We start from the raw sequence: 25,655 nt of genomic DNA, 5'->3' as shown, positions 1-25,655 counted from the left end.
AGAGTCACAGCTGCTTTGCAAACTGAGCGCTTGGAATTGCTCTGCCAAATTGAAATGATTTCTTTACATTTCTTAGCAGAGTTGCACTCCAGCCCTGGTGTTTGAGCTGAACAGCTTTAGGAGCAGATAAAAGGTGACAGTTCTGTTTTGGGGGAGTTTCAGGCTCCCCGTGGTGCCCCAGGGAGAGCACAGTCAGTCTTGGCAATTTTACCATCGTTTGTGTTCTCTGTGAGCACAGGGCTGAGCTGCTGTTGGGGCTGCCTGTACTGGGTGTGAAATGAGTGTCCCTGGCATGGGGTGGTGACTCTGGCACTCGTGTGTCCCTGCAGGGCTGAAAACACAGGGAATGTTCAAATCCTGTGTATGGCTGCCTGCTTTCTGTGCATTTGGTGGGAATTTCCTGATGCTTTCCTCAATTGGCTCTAAGCTGGCATTACATAACTCTTGAAATAAGAATTTTTTAAAATTCTACATGACAGTGATTGGTGGAGCTGACCCCACTGGCAGGAGGCTGGAGCAGATATCCTGTAGCTCTTTCCCAGCCATTCTGGAAAGTCTTTCCTGGGGCTTCTGGCACCTCAATCCAAGCCTGAATGAACCCCTGAGTGACCCAGCTACACTGGGGGCTTGGAAGGAATTCCCAGTTTGCCACTGGTTTGCCATAATGGCTTCCTGATGGCCACAGAACTGCTAGGTTTGAGGCAGGTTGAATGTGTAAGGCTGGAGGAAACAATCTGCTAAAAATTCCTTTACAATTGGAAGGTGCATGATGGAGTGTGTAGTGTGGATTTGGGATATCAGAGTTGGGATGTGAGAATTCCAGTCCCACAATTTGATTATCCCCTCGAAGCATCCCTCACTGAAGGTGGCTGTGTGCCGCTGGGAAAGCTTGGTAGAAGAATGATCTCTTCTGTTCTTCCTGAGTTCTGAGGAATTCCATAAAACCATGCAATGGTTTGGGTTGGAAGGGACCTAAAACTCATCCAGTTCCACCCCTGTAATGGGCAGGAACACCTTCCTCTATCCCAAATTGCTCCAAGCTCTGTCCAACACTTCCAGGATTTGTGTCTGATTTATTGTGTCTCTTCACCTCACCTTAAATGCTGGGCTTGATTTTTCAGGGCCAGAAACTATTCCTTGAGTCTTGCACAATTTCACTCTTCCCCCCCAAATTTTCAAAATTGTTTAAATAATGGAATACAATTTTCTAGAGAAGCACATTCTTGAGTGTGTTGGAATGGAATGGAGTTTCCATGAATACACTGTTTAAATGGATATCTGTGAAATATGACCTATTTAAAAATCTATATAATGAACATTTAAATGCATCCTGAGTTAACTATTTAAATGACATTGTCAGTCACTTGCAAAGTCATATTTAACACCGTCATATTTAACATTTAACCTGCCCTGTGTGATGTTTCACATGATGTGATTTTACAGCTCTGCTCACAGCAGAGCTTTGGGGTTTGCACTTCACTGTCATTGCTACGTTTGGGATAAATTTGTGTTCCTTATTTTGTATTTCTGTGCCCAGAACAGCTGGGGATGTGTCCCGTCCAGATGTTGAGGAGCTCTCTGGTTGGCAGCACCCGTGGCCTGGCGGTTCTGGGTGTTTTCCTTGCCCTCAGTGACATCTCCCTGAGCATTTTCCCTGCTCCAGGGCTGCTCTGCCCCCGGGAACAGCTGGATGGAGATGCTGGGATGTCGTTGCAGTGCTTTGTGCTGCCATCTAATGGAGCCCAGCACTGTCACTCTTCCTGCCAGGAGTGAGGGATTTTCTAGGTGCCTTCCCACCCAAGCCACTCTGGGGCTGTGATTGTATCAAAATGCAATTTAAGTTCCTTTTCACTCGAGCAGTCTTACTCAGGACTTGTACTTCTTGCATTTCTTTCTTTCCACTCCTCACAGGTGTAAATCTGCTAGAAAAATGATGTGAGCATCTTGCAAGTCCCAGGGTGATAAATTGTATACAGAGTTACTTCCTGCTTTTCCTGATGATTTTTTATTTCTTTCCCTTGTGCAGGCTCTTGATGGAAATATATATGATCACCTTAAGGATTATTTAATGGCATTCAGCAGGACTGAACTAGAGACATGCCAAGCTGTACAAAACACATTCCAGTTTCTACTGGAGACTTCCAGCAGGGTAAGTTTGAACTGCTGAATGATGCTTTGTAACTGAATCCTTGCAGCATGGACAAATCCCCAGGCCTGAGAGTCGCTTCCATAGTCATGACAAAACTGAAAGGTTGTTATTTTTGGTTACTCCTGAGTGGTGTTGAGTTCAAAGGCACCAGACAGTTTTCTTGGGAGGAATTTTTCCTCCAGCACCCAGACTGCCTTTTCCTGAGTGTGTTTGCATCCAGAGATGCTGTGCTCTCCTCACCCTGCACGTTTGGGAGGGGAAATTGCAGCTGAGGGTTGGACAGGGTGTAATCTGGAGCAAAGCCCCAGGAAACTGCTTGGATCATTCCTTACTAATTGTCTGTCAGCTCAGAATCCAAGCTATTAGGCTGTTTTCTCGCTGGAATTAAGAGTGGCAAACACAGCAAACAAATTAGAGCCCTGTTGTAGACGTGGTTTGTTTGCTTTGCCGAGCTGCCAGACTGAGAGAGGCGTGATCGCTTCCAGGGTGATTTTGATACTTAAATAATTCATCTGCTGGGCTAAAAGAAGGGAAAAAAAATTGCCATTGAGCTCAGAAAAAGCTGCTCATAATATTCCTTTTTACGTTTGCCTTACCCACCCACCCAGAAACACAGCTCATTCACACAGAGATGGGGAGCAAAAGCTTATTTAACACATTCCTTATTTACCTCCAAGCAAGTGATCTCACACCTTCAGAGATCTAAAGGGAGGGCATGAAAAATGGGCTTCACCCTCAGCTTTGAATTTACTTGGCAGCAACTGTAAAAATAATCAAAACACCATTTTCTCTTCAGTTGTAGAAGGACTTTCAATAATTTACCTTGGGGTGTGTTATTCAGGTCTGCTTCAAATACCTTCCCCAGAAATGCTGGCTTGGAATCTCTCAGCTAAACAGGCTTCTGTGTAATGTCTGCATAATTAATTTTGCACTGTTGTATCAGATCCTTTGTGTTCAGAATGCTCTGGGAGCTGCCTGGTTGGGACTTTGATCCAATTCTAAGCTGCCATATCCAAACATTTCCTTGGAGCAGGAATCCTTTCCTCAGATATTTGTGTGTGCTGAGAGCAGGGTGCTTCAGAGAGCTGCAGGTCTGGCTGGTTTTGCACAAGCACCAAGTCAGGCTGTGTGTGTGAGCTGTGTTTCTGTTTTATTCCATGGGCACAATGCCTGGAGATGGGACAGAAGTGTAAATCCAGCTGGCAGGTCCCAACAGGGCTTTTACAACTGGTTTCTGCAACTCCATTTGCCTCTCTCCTTGTGCTTCAGGAATGCGGAGAAGAAAAATTTCTGTTGCTTTGCTACTGAAAATATGTGCTTTTCTCTGAATATATTGACTGGTGGATTTTTCCACAGGCTTTGCTTATCCTTTCTTTCCATAACAGATTGCACTGATCAGCCCAATAAAAAAAGAACCCAGAAAAAACCATTTTCTCTCCTCCAAAAACCATCCATGTCTTTCAAAAGCAGCTTGAGTTGTTAAACATGTAATAAATTTGTAGCAATTTAGAATAAACCTGTCATCAAAGCAGAGGTTTTAAATATTTATTGGGGGTTTTGAATGCTTCACCTGTTCTTTGTTAGTTTGCAGTACAAGCTTGGCAGGCTCTGCATAGAAGAGACACTTCAGGTCATTGGGAGGAATATTTCTGCTCTTCCATCTGAACTCCATTTCTGTTTGCAGGATGGAAATAAATTGTATTTGCTTTAGGAGCACAAGTGCCAGGGATGGCTCCTTGGCTCAGATGTCCCTGATGCCCATGAGAGGGGCTGGAATAAGATGATTTTCTAGGTCCCTTCTCACCCAAACCAGTCTGGGGCTGTGATTGTATCAAAATGCAATTTAAGTTCCTTTTCACTTGAGCAGTCTTACTCAAGAATTGTACTTCTTGCCCCTCTCTTTTGGAAAAAAAAAATCTGATTTACTTTGGAATATTTTCTGAAATTCCATTTGCTGTTTTGAGTAACATTTCTGTGAGATTTCTGGTAAGAGGGCAAAGAATTTCCTTTATGCCCATCTCTAACTGTGCCTTGTTTCTGCACATGGGGTATATTTAATGTTTGATTTCAGGTCTGTTGGAACCTGTCAATTGACATTGACTTCAGAAGGAAACCATGTAAAAACATTGATTTAATTACTGAATAACAGGAAATCTATTTGGGAAAGTGGCAGCTTAACCCCAAGGATACAGTGTTGCTTTGGAGTCTTTTTATTCTCTTTTTTATCAGTTGTCCAATATTTTGTGCAAATGCAGGATTTCATGTGCTGGGCTTGCACATCCTCCCAAACCTCCTGTTCTGATAAAGTTGTTTTCATTTTTAACCATTTATTGTGGCTTTGAGGGCGAATCTCTAGGAGTGCTGTTGGAAAAATGAGTTTTCTGCTTTGAACTGATTTGCTTGGGAGTCAGATTTCTGTGGGGAAAGCACATAAAAATACCTGTGGAGGTTTTCACATCCTCAGTAACTTCATTTTGGGGGGGTTTCCTAATTGAAGTTAAAACAGCTCCACATATTTGGCACGGCCCAGGGTTGTGTGCTATGGTCAGTGTTCACGTGGAGCCAAAGGACAATTCAATGGAATAGCTGCTTAAATTAAATAATTCTGATGCCAGATCAGTGCTGAGCATCCTCTGAAGCTGCAGATGTTTCCTTCTTTAGTATTTTCTGAATTTCTATTTCTGGGAATTGGTGATGCAAATCCCTGTCTGTTTTCTCCCCATTTGAGTGTGTTTATGTTCAACTGCTCAAATTGGAGCAGTAATTATGTACTTTTCTGGTTTAGATGAGAGTGTTATTGGCCCTGGAGGACTATTTACTTTCTTTAACTGGAGATTAATTTTTTACAGTTCAGTATTTCAGCAACACAAGCATCAACATTTTGCTGCATTAGAGAACAAGTTTTATTTCCCATTGTCCACGCAGCACAGAGTTCTTGGTCATGCACAACGCTGCTATTTCTGGATAAATACCATCTTTATTATCTCCTTTGTACATGTAAACCCCCAGTTTGGTAATAAATTGATATAATTTTGATGCATTTTCATCAATTGAGGCAGTGAATGCTCTGTAAGAGTTCTTCAACCAGCGATCCTATTTTTTCATCTCGCAATCACGGGGTATTTCTTTGTAAATCTGTGTAAATTGTGACATAAGAGGTTTGTTTAGGGATCTGTGTCATGCTGCCTGAAACGTATCATTAAACAAATTTGGGAGCTGAAGGAGTTTTGCTTCAGCAAAATGCAAGCTTGGAGAGTTTTCTCTGAAAGCAATTTAATAAAGAGAGATGAAGTTTGTGACTGATTTTGGATGCTTTATTCCAAATAAGTCTTTTCAGCTCCCACAATTAATAATTTCTGCCAAATTAAGACTTTTCATCTCAAGAAAGAGCAGTGCACAGGAAATTACCCATAAGAGGAGGGGGGAAATATTTCTGGCAGTGACAGCCTATTCAGTAGCTGGTGTTTTTCCTCCATTTTGCAGGTAAATGGCAGGGATATTTTAGGTCCTGGTCACCCCCTGTGTGTCCTGCCAGGTCCTCATTTCCCTGCTGGTGCACCCAGCCTTCTGCTGCAGGTTTAATTTCAGTTGGAAACTGTGCTGGTTTTGCTCCCCAGCTGTTTTTCAGTTCACCAAACAAGGAATAAAAAATAAACCTTTTCTTTCCTCAGGTGGTGCGGGATTACAACCTCCAGCTGTTCCTGCAGGAGAACTCCGTGTTCCACAAACCTCAGCCCTTCCAGTTCCAGCCCAGCGACAGCGACACTGTAAGAGCCCTGTCAACCCCTGCACTTACTTGCTCCTGCTCTATTTTAAAGCAGATTGTTCTAAATGGGGAAGAGAATCACTGGTATCCCAGTCTGGTTTAACCTCGTGCTGGTATTTTTGGGAGAGAAAGGGAGAGTGGCCTGGTTGCAGGAGGTGGGTGATGGTAAAAAAAGCATCAGATAGGCTCTACATCATCCACAAAAGAGCAGGATCTTTTTTTGGCTTCCAGATTGTGACTAACAGTCCTCTGTTTCACTGCTTTCAGCCTAATTCCTACTAAATTTTCTTGCCTTTTTATCCTGCTGGTGAGGTTCTCATAATATTCACTAATACTGGGTTACAACTGTGCCAAAGAAAGGGTCCCTGCACACCTAAATTGCTCAAGGAATACTTACTGATACATATAGAGAGTGTTACTAAAAATAATACTGGTAAAACACTGCATTCCAAAATAATATGCAAGAATCTTATCTTGCTTTCTGTGTTGCTTCCAAAGCAATCGTTAATGACATTAAAAGTGGGTGAATCAGAGTGTGTAAGTGCATTTCCAAACAGCACCTTGATTAAAGTGGGTTCTTGATGTCCCATTGACATTACTGATGGTATTTTAAGAAACAGCTGTTTAAAATAAGTTTGGTTCTTTAAAGCTTATAAACTTTTCCTGACTTGAATTCTTTATTGAACTTCATTGGGCAGTCCTGATCTGCATTCAAGTGATTCAGATCAAGATCTGCATAAGGGTGATTTTCCCTTATAGTCACCCTGACATCTCTGACTGGCTCTCCTTTGTATTTCCCTTGTAACAAACTCTGATTTTGATTTTTATTCCAGAAAGAGTCAGTTATTCCCATAAATAAATGTTTGGACAAAGCTCTTGGGTGGGATTGTTGGGGTGTTGGATGAAGCTGATGGGTCCCTTGCAACTCAGGATATTCTGTGATAAATTTTAGGTTGTTCTTGGTAACAGTGAGCAGAATCTTTCTGAGTCTCTGCTGTGCCTCTCTAACCTTTGCTGCTGTGTTCTCATCCCTGTGCACTCGCTGCATCCAGAGTTTTAATGCAGTTCAGCTGGTGGAGATTGAGCCCTCACCTGTCAGTGCTATGAGAATGACCATAGCCGAGGTACCTGGGGTGTTTCTGGTCAGCCCTGTGTTATCCCTGTGCATGTGGGATGCTGGATTTACCCTCTGGACAGGTGGCAACAGAATGCACTATCTCTATCTATATAAAACAGAAAAGGTAGGGAAAAAAAGCTTTTTTCACAATGAGACTTCAAGGAGGAAAAATCAATTTAAGGGTGTTATTAGTGGGGGGCAGCTTCACACTTCTCCTTTTGTAATTGATATTCTAATCAATTTGGGGGTTTGTAATTGATATTCTAATCTGCTGGGGCATGGATTAAAATTTCACAGCTCAAGAGCGTGCTGTGTGAAATTGGTTGCTGCTCCTGCGTGAGAGGGAGAGGTGTGAGAGCTGCAGGCTCTGCTGAAATGCAGCCCCATTGCTGATTGATTTGGCTTTTTCCAGAGGGCCATTCCATGGCCAGGAGGGCTGGAAGTCTCTCCCATTGAACTCCCCAGTGTGAGGAATGCCAGGATCCTGTGCCATGGCCCTTGTGTGGGCTCACAGGGTCCTCGTGTGCTCCTGGTGCTGCCTCACTCCAGGAATTTTTGGGAAGCAATGAATGAATGGGTCCTTCATGTCTCAGTTCCTCCTCCTTTGCTTGCTTTACCCTCTGGGGCTGCAGAATTCCTGCATTTCCTCAGTGCTCTGCAGCTTTTTAATCTGCAGCTGCTTGGGCAAACCAATTTTCCCAAAAACAATTCAATTATGCTTCTTTAGTATCCATGTGGTTCTGCTCAGCTGACAGGATCCTACCTGGGCAATCCCATTTTTAATCAATAAGTACAAGAGAATGAAGGCTCTTGCTCAGGCTTTTGAATTGGTCACAAATTGGATGTTTCTAATTGATGGAGCAACATTTAATTGCAGGAGAACAATCACCAAGCATTCTTTTGCCACATGTTCTGTTTCTAGATGTTTTACAGAGGTTTCTCAGTTGGATTTTAATTTCTGTGGGTTCTGCATGATAATTTTCACACCAAAGACTGAAAGAAAAAAGTGGAATCATAAATATATCTCATCAAAAGTTTAATGTGAACCTTTCCCAAGAACAAGTTGTGGGCTCTGTTTGGTCTGGTGCACTGGGGCTGGGCTCAAAATTCAGAGTATTTATTACTGGAATGGAGTTGTGAGGGCTGTAGGCAGGGGGAATGTTATAAACAATATGGATGTGGAGCTCTGAATGGAGAGATGTGAATTCTGGTGGAAATTCCACTTTTCCATGGTCCATCCCAAACTTCTGTTTTATTACCAGGATTTCTGTGCAATCCTTGAGTAGGGACAGCCCAGTTTGCTTCCAAAATGATCCCAAAATGCACATTCAGAGCCTGCAAAAGGGTCTGTTCCTAAGAAAGGAAGGAATTAAACAATTTTCCATCACGTTCCAGGATTTTTGATCCCAAAAATCCCACTTGCTCTAGGCAAAATGTGCACTTGAGTGCCCACCAAGAGAAAACCACTTCAAAATGTTTTACATCAATCAGGTATTTTCCTTTATCTAAAAAAAATGGTTTGAACTGGAATTTATTCAGTTGTTGATGTTACTAAACGACTTAAATTATTTCATTGTCTTGGTTCATTTTGATGGACATAAATTCTTATTTAAAAAAAGAAAGTTTTCCGAAAAATCCCTAAAACAAACCACTTACCCTTAAAGAAATTATTTGTTTTAAAAATACTCAGAAAGAAACAAGTGATCAGTTCCTAGCAAGCTTTAATCCTCTCCAGAACAGAATTCCCAACATGGATTTATAGCCAGCAAAGCAGAGAATGGCAAAGAATATTTTAAAATTCCTTTATCCTCCCAAGGAAATGCACTCAGCTCCTCTTGGCCTTCCACAGAGGCTGCTGTGATTCTCCAGTTTCATTATGCCCATGAGGGAAGGGATATCTCTGAATTCCTCAGAAATCCAGTGTGAAAAACGCTGCCCTGTGCTCACAGATAAGCCACGAGAACAGGGAAGAGGAGAAAGGAAATTTCTCTGTTTCCTGCTTGGAAAAGCTGCTTTTCCTTGATCCCAGGGTTATCACGTGAGAAAGGGAGGCAGGTGACACAAAAGTGTCCCTGGAATGGGAGGAGAAGGGCCTGGAAAGCTGACATTTCATTTTTTGGGGTCTTTTTCCTGTTTTTTATTCACTGTTTCCTCAGAGAACGTGAGGAAAAGCTGTGGCCCAGCTGATTTTTCCCACAGCTTCTTGACATGAAAATAATCTTATTTTTTACCTCTTAATTTGCACAAAATCACCTCAGGAAGTTCAGAGGAAAGTTTTTCAGTTTCCCCCCCACATAACTTGGCTGTTTTATGGGTAGATTGTGAAAATAGAGATGAATTTCTCTTCACTCTCAGAAGAACATATTGGAATTTCTCAGCATCTTCCATGAAGGAATTTTATATAAAAGTTACATTAAAAGGGCCCATATTTCTATATTTACAGTGGTCTGTACATTTTATACCATAACAGACCAAGTTTAAATACAACTTGCTTGAAGTTAAACCTGAAAAAAAAATTAAGATTATTATTTACTTTGATCAACCTTTTCATACTGGAACAGACTGGTTTTAAGTATAAGCTTTTTGAGGCTAAATATATATTACAAAGAAGTAATTATTTAATTTTATTCAGAATTAGGAGTTCTTTTTGAGGAGAATTACAGCCATTCAGGTAAAGGAGTGATCAGTGGGTGTGAGTGGGCAAAGCTCTGCCTTCCTTCTGGGACTTGACCCATCTTGTGCCTGTCTAAAACTGATTTTATTGAATCCCTCCCACCCCATCTGTGCTTAAAATAAGATCTGAGATCTGATGTTTATATTTGAGGTTGATACTGAAGAAAAAGAAAAGTTTTGGATCTACTGGGGATTTAATTTAGGTTGAATGTGAGGATCGTTTCTGATTTTCTCCTAAGTGTAATGAGCTGGAATTGGCTCCTAACCTAATGGGTTTTATTTTAATTTTCACTGCCTAGTTGATTTTATTTTAATTTGCACCACCTAATTTTAATTTAGAGAGAATTCTTTGGCTTTTAGCAGTCAGGAAACAAAATTGAAATAAAGCTCTGAGCATTTTCTAACCATAAAAATCAGAGAGCACAAGTTGCTCTTCTTGAAAGAAGTAGCTCTTTCAGAACTACAAATTTGTTTATATTGCATTGAAAATACTCACAAAATCAATTTTTCTGGGTCAAAATTGATTTTAAAAGTCTTTTTTTTTCTGCCTTTGGTTACGTAATGAGTGCAATTTTTCCATATTTCTAGTTCTAATAGATTTTTGGAAAAATTGGCTGGGAATGCAGCTGCTGTGAGAGCTGAGGCAAATGAGGATAATTATGAGGGTGAGAATAGAAATAAATGAACAAAAATACTCAACACTCTAATTTCAAGATTAATTTCAGTGAGAACAATAAAAACCTTTAAAAATAAATAAGATTCAAATTAATTTTAACAAAAGGGTTGTGCTTTTCATCTCTTGTATGCAACAGAAGTTCTTAGTACAGAAACATCAAGGCCTAGGAATAACAAAGCTGTGTTGATCAGTGGTATTTAATAAAAATCAATACTTTTAAGATTCTAAACTTCCAAAACAAAAACAAAAAAATTGAAACAAAAAAACCCCAAAAAAAAAACAAAACCCAAAGCAAAACAAAAAAAAAAAAAAAAAAACCAAGACAAAACATCCCTGCCAGGTCTAATGTTCCCTTTCCTTCTGCAGCCCTCTGATCAATTTATTAGATTTATATAATATTGTCTAGTATTAATAATATATTATAAATTTGTTGGTTTAAAAAGCAGCATGTGGTTCTATAAAGCAGCAATAATAGGTTTATTTGGATTTAGCCTTATTGTAACATATATGTGATAATAATAATAGTGGATTTAAGTAGTTTTTTATTATTCTGAGGGGGAAGAATTGCCTTTATGCAAAAAAAAAATCTGAATTTTTAGAGATGAGGAGTGTCCAGTTTGAAATGCTGGAAATTGACTGAAATATGAGTCAGCCCCAGCTCACTCTTGGCTAAATTAAAATTAAATGAATTTAGCAACAGGAGACTGGAGGGAGCCCCAAAGTTGGCTCACGATTTTCTCAGAACTGCTGAGTTTAGCAGTGAGTTGTGTGAAAAATGTCATGTGTGTTCCTTCCTCCTCCCCACAGTGTTCCTCTGCAGCATTGGCATGGAAACTTCTTGTTTTCACCTCTCTCTAAAAGGAATGCCTGGTTTTTAGCTGTGTTTTCTGTCGGTGCTTTGCATGCAATAAATGTCCTCTGCTTTTTGCCTTGCTAGAAGGGAACTTTTTCAGGCTTCAGCCACAAAAAGAAGGAACTTTGAGGCTCAGAAGTTGATTTTTTTTTTTTTTGCTTTCAAGACAGCACTGTGCCATCTGCATCCGGATATACCCAGATAAATAAGAATACAGGCTGAGTTTGGCCTGCTGGGAGGCAAATCCTGCACCTGCAGCAACATTTCAGACCAAAATGGAGAAGTGACATTGGGCTGCAGCCTGAGTGCTTTTGTTAATTTAAGAAGCAGCATTGCTGTCCCTAAAGCTTTTTAGCTGCTTGGAGCCATCCAGAAGTTTGTGTTTGGTTTACTGGTGGAGTTTTTAGCACTAAACACTGTTTTTGTTGTAACCCAAGCCTGAGGGAGCAGCAGGGTGCCCATCTATGTTTAGCTCAGGTTTTTTGGCTCTGCCTTCATTCCTTGGCCACCAGAGTGGGTTTGGTTTCCCTCTCTTTTTGGAAGAGGTTAAACTGAGGCATTCCAGGCCTGAAAACACTTCAGCTTCGTGGAGTAAATCAGGATCAGGCCCTTCAGTTCCTCCACCTTCTTCCCTGCAATTTGGGCTTTAATGTCCACAGCAACTAAATCTGGTTTAGCTCCTTTCTTCTCACCTATTTAATGGTTTTCATTTTCTTGATGCTCCTGTCCAGTCTGTCTTTCCCTGAGGGTACAGAATTCAGGCTTTTCATTGCTATATTTTTATTTTTGTTTTATTTTTAGAACTTTTAGCAAGGGTGAGGTCTGCCTGGGTGCAATACTGCTTTATAAATAACTAATACAAGTCTGATCCTACTGAATTCCTTTATTTTTTAAGTGGCCTTTAAGAATAGCCACAAAGTCCACATTAATTTTTCTGGTCAAGTGCTTTTGATTATAAATAGACTAAAACCCAAAATCACACTTGGGGTAATGGAGAAGATTATCAAGTGACTTAAAAGTTTGGATTCTTTCCATATGAAAATGTGCTGCTGAGTAGGAGCAAGAGCAGTGGGAATATTAAAAATATGTTATGGGCTGTTTTCACTCTCAGATGTGTGATAGGGAGCAGGGAATGTCAAAGATTCGGCTCAGGTGGAAGCTGTGGAAGAAGTTATGTGATAAACTGGAAAAAAACTGAGGTGAAATGTTACTTTAAGGATTGGATGTGCCTAAATAAATCCACGTGTTGTTTCCTTCAAGTTTACAATGGAGTAGCTTAACAGAGGTAATCAAGAAGTCAGTAATGAATGAGTATAATTCTCTAAATCATATTAAAGAAAAGCCAGTTTATTAATTAAATTGAGGGGATGGGTGAAGAGATCCTGACCTGAAGCTTCACCTTCCTCCCTGATCATCCCAGGGCTGGCCCCGTGCCTGTAACCCTCCTCTTCCTCTTCTCCACACCCTGCCTTACAATTCCCTGTGCCTGGAAAAGAACCCTGGCTGGCATTTCAGACACTCAGAATAAAGGCCAGTTCAGTTTTGGCAAAGAACTTCACTGAACAAGCAATGAGCTGAACCAATTTTGCCTCTTTTTCAATTATATCCCTGATAGTCTGTCAACCAAAGGTAGTAATTATTGCCTCTTCCACGGGGCCAGGAAAATCTTGTTTTCAGAATGACTTCCTGGTGTCTCTTGGTTTCACCCCAGTCTGTGCCAAATGCTGGTGTAGATGGTTAAACTCTCATCCTTCCTTGGCACAAATCACTCCACTTTTCCTGCTAAAATACCTGATAACAGCATCTCTTCTTCTGCAACAGCTGGAGGCTTCCCAGCTACCCTGAAAATAATTCCATGTCTTTCAGCTCTCTTACCCTTTCCTGATGGCTAACTTTGGATTTCTTCTGCCTAAGCAACCTTTTCATCCTTCTGGGCTTTTTCTCTAGTTTCAAACTCCACCTGATGAAGAAAATTTGTGTCATTTGAACCACACAGAGTGAGAAATTTGTGACACAGGCATTTCTTTCTGTGCGTATTCTCTCTTCCTGAGGCAGTTTATGAGGGATTTCTTTTGGTTGATCTGAAAGGCTGGGCAGGAATATCACAAGTAAGGACTTGTGATAAAAAGGAGTGCAGAGGGGTTGTGGATTGCAATGATTGGATCAGGGAAAAAAGCCATAGGGACTGGTTGAGGTTGGAAGGGATCTCTGGAGGTTGTCTGGTCCAGAGCTGCTTGTCCAGGACTCTATCCAGGTGGTGTTCAGATATCTTCAGAGATGGAAGATGATTCTATGACTCTGTTACAAATAGAAATGATGGAAGGATTGGGAATGATTTCTGTAATTCCATGCTGGGAAATGTTCCTGCTCAGTTCAGCCTACAGACACTATTTCATCTTGCTCTAGTTGGAACTTCTTGAGGGGGACAGTTTTACTTTTTGTCATTGACACAACAAAAGCAGGAGTAAGATAGAACAATATCAAAAACGTGATAGGAAATTTCAGACTCTGTTTTGCAGACACAAACATTTTTGGACAGAAACTGCCATGCTGAACTGAAATATTTGATGGCTTTGTGGTTTGATCACAATTTACAAAGAATGAGCCCCTTGGTCACACTAAACCTTTCATCTTTAGGAGGGAATTGTTCCCCATGAGGGTGGTGGGACCCTGGCACAGGGTGCCTGAGGAAGCTGTGGCTGCTCCATCCCTGGCAGTGCCCAAGGCCAGGTTGGACAGGGCTTGGAGCATGTTGGGACAGTGGAAGATGTCCCTGCCTGTGTCAGGGCTTTTAAAGATCATGATTCCATGATCTTTGCTTCCTACAATGCCTGTTTACTTTGGAAATGGGATTCTTGTGAGCTCTTCTGGAGTTGCCTTCCCACAACCTGGTCCCATCCCGAAGTTCACCAGCAAGTTTGTGTCACACCTTCCTTGTTTCATAAGAAACAGGACCCCAGGCTGATAAATGTGGCACAGAGTTACCCTGTAGGCCAGCCCAGAGGCAGCCCAGGGTCTGGCCATCGTAGCTCATCCCCTGTCGCCCATTCCAGAGCCGGCAGCTGGAGTCAGAGACGGGAACCACCGAGGAGCACAGCCTGAACAAGGAGGCGCGGAAATGGGCGACGCGCGTGGCCCGCGAGCACAAGAACATCGTCCACAGCCAGAGGGTAGGTCTGGGACAGGGGACAGGCCCATCCCCTGGGACAGGGGCTGCTGACAGCGCCAGGGACCCCCCTGGGGCCTCCCTTTGTGGGACTGTCAAAAGTCAGTTCCACACTGGGAAAATCCGTGAGGGATTGGTTGTTAAATCTAATGCGAAGATGTAAAATTAGGTGGGAATTGATACATTTATTTCTTTGTCTGTGGCTGAGCTCTGAAGAGCTAAGGGCTGTGTTTGGGCATCAGGCAGCTGGGTTTTGGAATGTGTTGAATGTGTCTTTTAGGAGGGAGAATAAAGAAAAAAGTTCCTTGCTCTTCCCCCAAAAAATCCAGCCATGAAGGAGTCTGCTGTGCTTTCACCACACCCTGCCCAGTGTCCCGGTGTTCCATACAATTCCAGCTCCTGAGCACAGCATCAGTGGAGGAAATCAACATCCAGAATGCTCTGACATCTCTGGGAAGGCTCCAGGGAGAGCTCAGTGCTGAAAGGGGCTCCAGGAGAGGTGGAGAGGGACTTTGGGCAAGGCATGGAGGGACAGGACATGGGGAATGGCCATAGCGCAGCATTAGAGTCACCACATTTTATTTCTTTTATTTCCCGGGATGGACTTTGTCAGCCAAGCCCAGCATCCAGACAGTAACTGGTTGTCACAAATTGCTGTCCTTGGCGTTTATTGCACCTGTGGTGTGTGTCCTTGTTCCTGGCAGACCCTGGAAGAGCTGGAGTGCCACGGGCCCGTCATGTCCGAGCAAACCCGAGCGGAGCTGGAGCAGAAAATTGACGAAGCCAGGGAGAGCATTCGCAAGGCTGAGGTACAGAGGAAATTATTTTGGCATTTTCACTTCCTTCCCACAGGTAGATCTCGGTTACAGCTTCATTTGGTTGGTGGAAATGTCTATTTTTAGCATCAAAACCCAGAGATTTTTAAGATCTTTTTTCTTCATTTGGTATTTGTCAAATCACTGAATGAATTTCATGAAAGTGCAGATCAGAAGAGTGATATTAAAACACCTCCTGATGAAGAGTGAGTCCTCTTGCTGCATTTTTCACTGTCAAAGGTCAAAAATCTCTATATTTAGGGGCTTTATCTGAAACAGGTTGAAGAACAATCTCATTGATTGTTACTAATTTCCTTCTGCTTGAAGGAATTAATACTAGAAAATGTTTTTTTATCTGACTTCATATCTTTAGGTTATAGAACTTTTATGTGCTGTTGTAGTGGGTTTTGATACACTGAATCTGACTGTTGATGGGGAAACATTGGAAATAATCCTTGTGTCTCTAATTTTAGTGTGAGGTGGCTTTAAAAGTGTTACAGAGGTTTTTGAGACCTGCTGTGGGTTAAGACTCATGAAAAAATGAACTTATTTGGCTGCCAGTGTTGGGCTGGTAAAAGTGAACTGTTTTCATGGGCACTGACTGAAAAACCCCATTGCAGGCAGCAGGATCTATCTGCTGGGTTTTGGGTGAGTGGCTTCCTTAATTAAAACTGTAGGAGAAATCTAATTGTTTCAGTGCACTGCTTCTCATACCTCAGAGTACCTGATGTAATTAGGAATGTGATTTACAGGTGAAGGGGTTGGAAAATACAGAGCAAAATTTTTCCTTTTCCTGGCAGGAGAGCTATCAGGCTCCCTTTTAAGGCAAATGCAGGATATAGTTTTTTTAAAAAACCTAATTCTTACAGAAAGTGGTTTAAAAACTTGTTTTGAGTAAATAATTTCCAAGAGACCATACTCCAGAATACTTGTGTATATACATACATAGTTAATAATTAAATCTGCAAGGATAAAAGCAACGGCAAGAAATAAAATCATGATAAGAAGTCACCAAAGAGAAAGTTCTTGCAGCAAAATATTATAAAAGGTACAAATTAAACCAGTCTGGAACTTATTTGACTTAGGAGAGAGGGAAAGTGGCAAGAAGTGTAAATTTTATATATAATTTTCTCTAAGACGTGTGTTTTAGCTAATTCAGACAAATAGTATATTTTCCTGGTTTTCCAGCATGTCGGAGTTAAATCATCCCTTATCTTCCTAATATTTAACACATGCCATGTTTTACAAGGGAGTATGGTGCCAGTGCCAAGTACTTGAGGATGAAACTCAGTGTTTGAGGGATTTTTGCCAACTTCTTCCTGTTCCACTGCACATTTTAAAGACATGAAGTTATCCCTGAGCTTTTGGAATGGTGTGAAAACCACTTTGTGGGACTTTTCTGTATTGCCACCAAAGCTGTTCATAGTGTAGCATTGTTTATTTTTTTCAGATAAACCAATAAGTGAATTTAGGGAGATTTTATTTCCGCTTGGGAGTGGCTTTTTCTTTTAGCCCTGTTGGTCCCCACTCCTCTAAGACTGAGCTCAAGACCACAAATCAGACAAGAGATTTTTGCACACATGAAATCCTGGAGGAGAACAGCCTGAGCTTTGAGCTAAAACCTGTTCTTTGGGAATGCAATTATAATTCCTTGCAGTGTGTGAAAACCAAACATTCCTGCATATTTAAGGGCACCTGATGGAGATGGAATTACTGAGGGTTGGGTTGGGGAGTGGTATTTGTGCAAAAAGTCATTGAGGCTGTAGAGAGGCTGTGGAGTTTGTTCTGGTCTCACATCTGAAGGTGTGTGAGGATGACACAGAGATTTGATTTTTATTTTATTTTTCCCTTGAAATGCTTGTTATTTTAATGGATTTTTTAATGCCTGTTCTATCCCATTTTGGTTTCTTGACTTGTTCATTTTCCTTTGCAAATCCACTTTCTCCCTTTTCTGTCCTTGTCGTTCCTGAAGGGGAAGACAACTTCACAAACATTTTGGGATTAGTTCTTTCTGGTTTGGTAAGAGAGGATTTTATTGGTAAAGGTTTTACTTTTCCAGGGTGTATTGGGCATAGAAGTGCTCATCTCCCTGCCCTCTTCCTTGGACATCCTGAATCCCGGGAAATCTAAACCCTGGGAGGAGCTGAGGGCCTGTTCCATATGGATAACTGGATTTAACAAGTATAGGGATGTGGAAACAGGTGTCATTTGAAAGTACAGCAAAAGAATTGAGTAAAAATGTGCTCAGGATCAGGAAATACTGGAGAATCCCAATTGTTTTGTCTTCTGCAAGATGAATATAAACCCTCAGATAGGCACATCCACAGCTCAGTGGGTTATTTCTGATCTTTTTCTCCCTGGGATAACAGCTATTTTTCCTTGTGATGTTTTCAGGGAGCAAACTCCTTGATTAGAGTTAGGGAAAAATTAGGATTTCCAGCAGAGTGCTGCTGTGCAGATGATACATGACAGATGTGACTGTAACTGATAACCAGAGCACACATTTTTGTGTTAAAATTGGAAAATGTGGGGTTTGTTAAAGGAGGATTTTTTATTTTGTTTTGTTTGATTGCTTGTTTTTAAAGGAAATGTTAAAATAATGTTAGAATTGGAGTGATAATACCTCTGGCACTGGCAAAGAAGTAAAATTGACTGCAGTTAATGACACACTGTGGAGTTCAGATCCAGAGGGATTCCATGCTTGTCCCTGCTGCATTGAACCACTTTGATAAAGACAAGCCCTGAGAGCACAAGGTGCTCCTTCAAACTGAAAGTGGCACAATTCAGGCATCAGATCAATTAAAAATTGGGGAATTGATGTTGAAAACTGATTATTTGTGAAGATAAGCCATTCTTGGAGCTCCACTGTACTCACTGACCCAATTCAGGTAATTGAAGTAGAACTTGTGTGATTTCAGCTTTGATTTCTGTAGCAGCAGGAAGGAAGGGAGGAATTGAGCTTTCCATTTTCCCACTGCCTGAATCCCTTTATCTTTCAGTGACTGGAGACAGAAATTTACTGGGAGCAGAGCCTGTTCCCCCTGGCTGTCCCCTCCTGTCAGGAGCTGTGCAGAGCCACAGAGTCCCCCTGAGCCTCCTTTGCTCCAGCTGAGCCCCTTCCAGCTCTCAGGATCTGCAGCTCCACCTCACCACTCCGCTCCCCCCCTTCAGGGATTTCTTCACTCCTCCTCAGATTCTGCAGCCCTTCCGCTCCTCAGGGATTCTCCAGCCCCTTCCCAGCTCCCTCAGGGATTCTGCAGCCCCTGCCCAGCTCCCTCAGGGATTCTGCAGCCCCTGCCCAGCTCCTCAGGGATTCTCCATTCCCTTCCCAGCTCCCTCAGGGATTCTCCATTCCCTTCCCAGCTCCTCAGGGATTCTGCAGGCCCTGCCCGGCTCCCTCAGGGATTCTGCAGCCCCTGCCCAGCTCCCTCAGGGATTCTGCAGCCCCTTCCAGCTCCTCAGGGATTCTGCAGCCCCTGCCCAGCTCCCTCAGGGATTCTGCAGCCCCTTCCAGCTCCTCAGGGATTCTGCAGCCCCTGCCAGCTCCCCAGGGATTCTGCAGCCCCTGCCCAGCTCCCTCAGGGATTCTGCAGCCCCTTCCAGCTCCTCAGGGATTCTGCAGCCCCTGCCAGCTCCTCAGGGATTCTGCAGCCCATTCCAGCTCCCTCAGGGATTCTGCAGCCCCTGCCCAGCTCCCTCAGGGATTCTGCAGCCCCTTCCCAGCTCCCTCAGGGATTCTGCAGCCCCTTCCCAGCTCCTCAGGGATTCTGCAGGCCCTGCCCGGCTCCTCAGGGATTCTGCAGCCCCTGCCCAGCTCCCTCAGGGATTCTGCAGCCCCTGCCCAGCTCCTTTCCCTGCCCTGCACACCCTCCAGCCCCTCCATGTCCTTCCTGTCCTGAGGATGCTGAAGCTGCCCCAGCACTGGAGGTGCCTCAGCAGTGCCAGCACGGGAGATTTCTGTTTCTCTTCTTCTTTTTCCTCTCTCCCACCAAAGGCTCCAGCCTGGCTCTCCCCAAGCAGTTCAGTTGTCTCAGGGCTGACAAAATTCTTCTCCAGGATGGTGGGAGAGGTTTCACGTTTGCTCTTAGGTCTTTGGGCCTCCACAGCAATTAATCCCACTTAATGACAGGGGGATGTGTTTTGTCTCCTCATCAGGATACCTACAGCTCTCCAGAGTGTGTTTGTACCTGATTAGATCTGGTTAAGGCTCATTGTGGTGCTGTTTACTCTGTTTCATCAGCTCAGAGGTGCAGGGCCAATTTAATTGTGTTTAATTGGGGGGCTGATTTCTCCCTCTCCTTGTATTTGGCTGTAGATATTTATTGCTGGGTTGTGGCACAGTGGGAGCAAAGGAAATTCCATATGCTTCAGGAAAATAAATGAAATGGAGCCACGGAATGGTTTGGGAGGGAAGGGACCTTCAGGGCATGGGCAGGGACACCAGGTTGCTCCAAAGCCTCACCAACCTGGCCTGGAGCACTTCCAGGGAATAGGGCTCCTAATCCAAAAAGATGAATTTGTAAAATGCCATCCTTGGTTGAGCTCAGGAAGCAAAGGCTGGGGAGCAGTGCAGGGAGCCAGGTGCATTCCCTGCAGGAGATGTGTGGGAGCTGTTGGCCTTTCCAGGTCAGCAGATTGGCCTGAAAAAAAACCCCAGTGACATCCACAGAGCAGGAATTTCAAACTCTCTTGGTGAAAAGCAGTTTAGTGAGGGGGAGGATGACTTTTTACGTGGTGGATGGTGCCAGGACACAGGGAATGGCTCCCACTGCCAGAGGGCAGGGATGGGTGGGATGTTGGGAAGGAATTCCTGGCTGTGAGGGTGGGCAGGCCCTGGCACAGGTTCCCAGAGAAGCTGGGGCTGCCCTGGATCCCTGAAGTGTCCAAGGCCAGGTTGGATGGGGTTTGGAGCAGCCTGGGATAGTGGGAGGTGTCCCTGCCATGGCAGGGGTGGAATGGGATGATTTTCTAAGTGATGGCTTTGGGATATCTAATCCAGCCTGTTCCTCAGTCTTACTGAATGTTTTGGCTCTGAAGTGTCCATAACATTTTTCACTCCATGAGGAACCAGTGTTCACCCCAGGACTGCAGAGAAATGGGATATTAAATGTTTGCATACAAAACTTTTACAGACACTTATTTCCTTACAGAATTTGGGTGCTGTCCATTCAGGCCCTGTTCCCAGCAGCTTGAGAGCCACTTTTTAAACCCTACAAATTAAATACTTAGGGATCTTTAATGCTTTATGTGCCTAAGCTTGGGAAAAACCCATCTGCCTCTTGGGCTGGAGCTGTGCAGGTGGATTCTTCTCCAGGAACAGCTTCCCCTCTCTTTCCTTAACCTTGGAATTCCCTTGGGAGAGGTGTTATGTGTGCCAGTGCCTCATTTCCTGCTTGCTTCACGTTGGATTTCAGTCCATGCAGATTATTTAGCATATAAATTAACTGCTGGAATAGCTGTACAAACCTCCAGCCCAGCCTCCCACTTTGAAAAGAAATTCACTCAGTGTTGTGGTGAAAAATGTAATTTATGAGCTAATTCCCCACCTGGTGCAGAAAAAGGATCCAGATCTTAGGTGAGTTGTGTTGGACAGGATTTGTCTTTTTGGTTGGGGTGGTTTTGCCAAAAAGCTTTGGGTTTTCCACCCCAAACCCCAGCAGGGCAGTGCAAGTTGAATTTTTTGGTTTATTTCCCCATACACCCTTACTTTAACACTGTGATTTAAAACTGGACTGCATGGAATAAGACTCGCTTTGGGTTTTGAGAAGTTTAGAGCATTCCAAGACTTAATTATAAATCAAATTTATTTATCGTCATGCCTATCACTGTATCATAATTCCAGTGGCCCAAAATTTAACTTTTCCTGAAGAGAATTACTTCATTTTAATATATTTTTAAAGTAAAAAGCCTAGAATTTCAACAAAAAGTTTTTCTAAATGGGGACAGAAATAAAGATAATGGCTTTCCAGAATGTTTTGCCAGAATCTCTCCACATTGATTTCTTCCTGGCTAAAAGAATTTGCCAAATGAGAGTGTCCAGCCACTTGGGGACATGGTCAGTGATGGCCTTGGCAGTGCTGGGGGAACATTTGGACTCCATGATTTTAGAGGGATTTTCCACCCTGAATTATTCCTATATGATTTTTTTTTCTTGCCACTGAAAAATATTGCAGTGGAATAACACATTTCTCACTGAATATGGTTTGGGTCTCCTCATAATCCTAATTTAATCTGATTTTAGTATCTGACCAAGCTCCTAAGTGCAAGTTCTGTGTAAAAGAAATAAATCCTGAATTCTTCAGGGGAAAAAAAAAAATCTGTGCATGGCACAGGGTTTGTTCTGCACCTTGGAAAGCCATGGCAGGTAAAGCAACTCTGCTTTCAGGAAAATCCATTTAAAAGTGACTTTAACAAAAACCTAAACCAGAATATTGAAGGGGAAACATTTGCTGCTTTTCTGTGTGGTTTTTACCCCATCACCTTTATTAATGGCTTTGTAGGACTTGGATTCGAGGTGTTTGTGGGATGTGAAGGAATTCTGGGTTTCTTTCCAGCCCTTTTCTCTCCTGGGAATGGGGAACAGCTCTGTGATGCTCCTGCTGCATTTCATTTCCATGCCTTGCAGAACAGTTGTGTGTCTTCATCTTGAGTAAGCTGTGGGTCAAAAAACCATTGCTTAATTAAGCCTGGAACAGTAAATAAACAAAATTACTGCATCTCCCATGTGGAGCAACAGTCAGGTATGTGAGGAATAGATAACAGTGTTGATATTTTCTAAAACTTGGGTGGTTTTTCCTTTCATCTTCTGAGATCCTGCCAGCAGAAAGAACAGCTCAGAGGAGCAGGAGCCCCCCCAGAAGAGTTTGTACATTTTGTGGGTGGCTGATGGTTTTTTAATCAGCATAAAAATACCCCAGTCCTCAGCTATTAACCAGTAATTGGTGGCTGTAAACAGCAGTTTCACTGTTTCACAGGAAAATGTTTGTCCTGCAGTGAGATTTGCTAACAATGGAGTTTGGGCAGCACCCAGATTTCAGAGCCAGTGCTGGATTCCAGCATTCCTGGGCTTGGGAAGCTCAGCTGCCTTCCTGGAGATGCTCAGAGCTGCTGGGGCTGCCAGGGGTCACTGGATGGAAGATAATTTTGAGTCTGTCAGTGTAGGTCACTCAGTCCCCCAGTGTCCCTGGGGATTCCAGTGGGGGCCAGGGAAAGCCAGGGTTAAAGCCTGGTTTGGTTTTTAGTGTGATGATCTCTCAAGGGAACAAGAGTTGGAGAAAAGCTTGTGACACAGTGTGGTGAAATCACCACTATTGCCCTGTTTGCTTCTCACTTAACATTTTATTCTGGCATAATGAAAGCGCCAAAGCCCAGCTCGTTCAGATGGGGAGTGATGCTTGGATGAAATGTTTGTGTCTTCATAGAATCACAGAGTCATTGAGGTTGGAAGGGCACTCCAGGACCATCAAGTCATCCCAGCACTGCCAAGGCCACCACTAAACCACGTTTAAATGTGTGAGAAGCAGGCTAAAGTTCTGCTCCTCAGTGGTATTTTATTTGTATTTTTCCTGCAGGTAGGAAGCTGTTAACTCTGGTCTACCAGCATAATTATTTAGGTAAAAATATAATTTCAGCTTGTAAATAACTTTCAAGTGCAGGCCTGACCTAATGCTTCTGGTGCTTTTATGGGTGCCTGCAATGGAATGAAACTCAAAACATTTGTGGTTTGGAACAAACATTTGTTGACTGTTAAGGCTCCTGGGTGTAAACAGGGAGGGGGAACTCCATTGGATTTGCTGGGTACATTGAATTAAAACCTCTTGTAACGTACACTCAAGGATTTTGGAGCAGCTTGTTTATTTTAGCTCACAATTTGTACAAACAAACTACAGCAGAGCAAGGACTGACAGCAACTGCAGATGTTTGTAGCAGCCTGGACCAGTGTTTATTGCTGTAGCATAACTCACCCTCATTGGAAATTGCATAATGAGGTAAACAAAAACAACTGGGCTGAGCAATTCCTAGGTGGAGGCACAGGGGAGGTGCTCATAAATGGGTGTCAGGATGTAAAGATGAGTTAGGGGGAAGCTGCTTCACTCCACAAGTAAATATATACATTAATATATGTATTTATGTATTCTACTTCACTCCACAAGTAAATATATACATTAATACATATATTTATATATTCAAGGCCAGGCTGGATGGGGCTTGGAGCACCCTGGGATAGCAGAAGGTGTCCCTGCCCATGCTGGGGTGGCACTGGAGGATTTTAAGGTCCTTCCAAGCCAAAACATTCTGGGATTCTGTGAATAAGTTAGCTTTGACAAGGTAGTTCTCCCTGCCCTGTGCAGGTTGGAGTGGGTTTGTTGGAAATCTTGGATGCTTAGGAACACGAGAGAAGGGATGCACATTAATACATTAATGTATTGAATGTTTCCTCCTTTTCTCAGCTCTCTGAACACTATTTACTGTTAATCATTCACCTGAAGACCCCTTGCATTCAGTGGCTTTGGCTTTTCCCATGGGAAACATGGGAAACCTCTCAAAATTTTCCCATCCTCTCTGCATCCCTGATTGCAGGGCAGAGCTGCAAGCAGCTGTAGCCATATGAAGTTTCATCTGACATAAATTTCCCTCTTACAGCTGACCTACTCCTTAAAAATCACATTTATTCTATGAAGAATTTAAAATAATGTCTCTGAAAAATGGTTTGATTGAGACAGGTTTAAAGTCACCTTCACAAATTAGGGGAAAATGGAGACATTTTAGGGGTTCAGCTTAATAAAGTTAAATTGTTTCTTTCCTGATTTAGTTTCTCAGTAGAAAGATAGAATTCTCTGATTCTGTAAGTGCAGCAGCATGTCAAAAATGAGAAAAATACCTGTATCATTTCAGCTCAACACAAAATTTTGTATGGAGTAAGGATTTATGTAAAAGATAAATACCTACCTGGCACCCATTGGCATTTGAATTTATTGTACACATGTTCTGCATAGTATGCTGTGCTTCAGGCACTACTGGAAAGGGAATTTCCCTCTAATTTTTGCCTGAACTCACCTGTTTTTGCTGTTTTTTCTTGGATTCCCAGTGCTGCTGATTGTTTGATCTGAAGCAGTGAGGTGCTTCAGATCCCTGTGGGAAGGGCTGGAAGGGAGAGAAGGGAGATGAAACTTTGCTACTTGCTAAAAATGACCAGTGCTGTGAAAGGGAATGTGGGAAGGATTCCAGGGTGGTTCAGTGGGTTTCTGTTGCTGCCTCCATCAGTGACTCACTGAAGGATTTTTTGGGAAATCACTTGATTTTTGTTCCTCCGATGAGCAATGGCAGCAAGGGGGTGTTGGGAGGGCTGATCTGGACAGAAATACCCTCAGTTTTATCCCTGGGTTTGCCCTTCACTTCTTGATGCAGATCTGCTCTTGCTGAAATCCTGAATTTCTTCACACTGCTCTTCCCACCCCTCCTGTTTAGACTGTGAACTAATTTGGATCAGGGTGGTGCTTTGCCATGAATTTGTTAAATCCTTGGCTCCATCGGCCAGCCAGCCTGCCAGGATGCTGAAGTGAACCCAGCTGTCAGAAAACCTCCATTTCCATGCTGCTCTGAAGACAAAAATCCTGAAACTGTTTGTTGGAGTGAGATACTTACTTAATTTGGGGATTATTAACATATTGTGCTTCCATAACAAATGAGTTTCCTGTGATCTCTGGCACGTGCTGGTGGAAAAGAGCCTGGCTTGGGAGTTGGTGGGTTGGTGTGTGTGTCCTGTCAGGTTTATTTGTGTTTCACATCCAGCTTAGTCACCACCTGGAAGGGTCTGCACTGTGGATATTCCTAATTTTAAAAATCTTGGGTTGTTGGACTTCAAAGCTGCACTGTGCTACTTACGGGTGTGAATTGGGAGCAGGCATAAACTCAGAGGTGATATTTTAAAAAATAGCAACTGGTGAGAGTGGCTGAGCCTCCAGAATACCATTGCCTGTGTCTTGGCTCACAGCAAGGTGAGGAAATGAGGAGTGGGGGTAATTTCCACAGGGAGCAGCTTTGGGAGCCATCTGGATGGTCAGAAGGTCCATGGGGCAGGGTGGGCCCTGAGGAACTCTGAGCTCTGTGTGTGTTTGTGTCCCCAGATCATCAAGCTGAAGGCAGAGGCGAGGCTGGAGCTGCTGAAGCAGATTGGGGTGTCCGTGGACACGTGGCTCAAGAGTGCCATGAACCAGGTGATGGAGGAGCTGGAGAACGAGCGCTGGGCCAGCCTGCCCTCGGTCACCAACAACGGCTCCGCACACCTGGTACGGCTTCCTGGGGAAACATCTCACATCTCTCACCAGGGCTGGGGATCTCGGGTTCCTGAGGGGAAACATCTCACCAGGGCTGGGGATCTCGGGTTCCTGAGGGGAAACATCTCACCAGGGCTGGGGATCTCGGCTTCCTGGGGGGAAA

At 43.2% G+C, this 25,655-nt stretch overlaps 1 protein-coding gene across 3 annotated transcripts in view; it reads left to right on the top strand.

Moving 5' to 3' along the window:
• The window catches only part of FCHSD2 (FCH and double SH3 domains 2), a 118,245-nt gene that overhangs the window by 83,040 nt on the left and 9,550 nt on the right, over nucleotides 1–25,655 (top strand). For 2 of the 3 annotated variants that reach the window (XM_064728403.1, XM_064728395.1), the window contains exons 9-14: nucleotides 2,027–2,149; nucleotides 5,821–5,916; nucleotides 6,968–7,039; nucleotides 14,288–14,404; nucleotides 15,105–15,209; nucleotides 25,343–25,504. In XM_064728403.1, the coding sequence (XP_064584473.1) occupies nucleotides 2,027–2,149; nucleotides 5,821–5,916; nucleotides 6,968–7,039; nucleotides 14,288–14,404; nucleotides 15,105–15,209; nucleotides 25,343–25,504 (675 nt within the window). The remainder of the gene's footprint in view (nucleotides 1–2,026; nucleotides 2,150–5,820; nucleotides 5,917–6,967; nucleotides 7,040–14,287; nucleotides 14,405–15,104; nucleotides 15,210–25,342; nucleotides 25,505–25,655) is intronic. The other variant, XM_064728413.1, reaches the window with a different exon arrangement.

Source organism: Zonotrichia leucophrys, chromosome 1 (assembly GCF_028769735.1).
Source record: "Zonotrichia leucophrys gambelii isolate GWCS_2022_RI chromosome 1, RI_Zleu_2.0, whole genome shotgun sequence".
Taxonomy (NCBI): Eukaryota; Metazoa; Chordata; class Aves; order Passeriformes; family Passerellidae; genus Zonotrichia; species Zonotrichia leucophrys.
The sequence above is the reverse complement of the archived record's forward strand: the minus strand, read 5'-3'. Positions and strand labels throughout refer to the sequence as shown.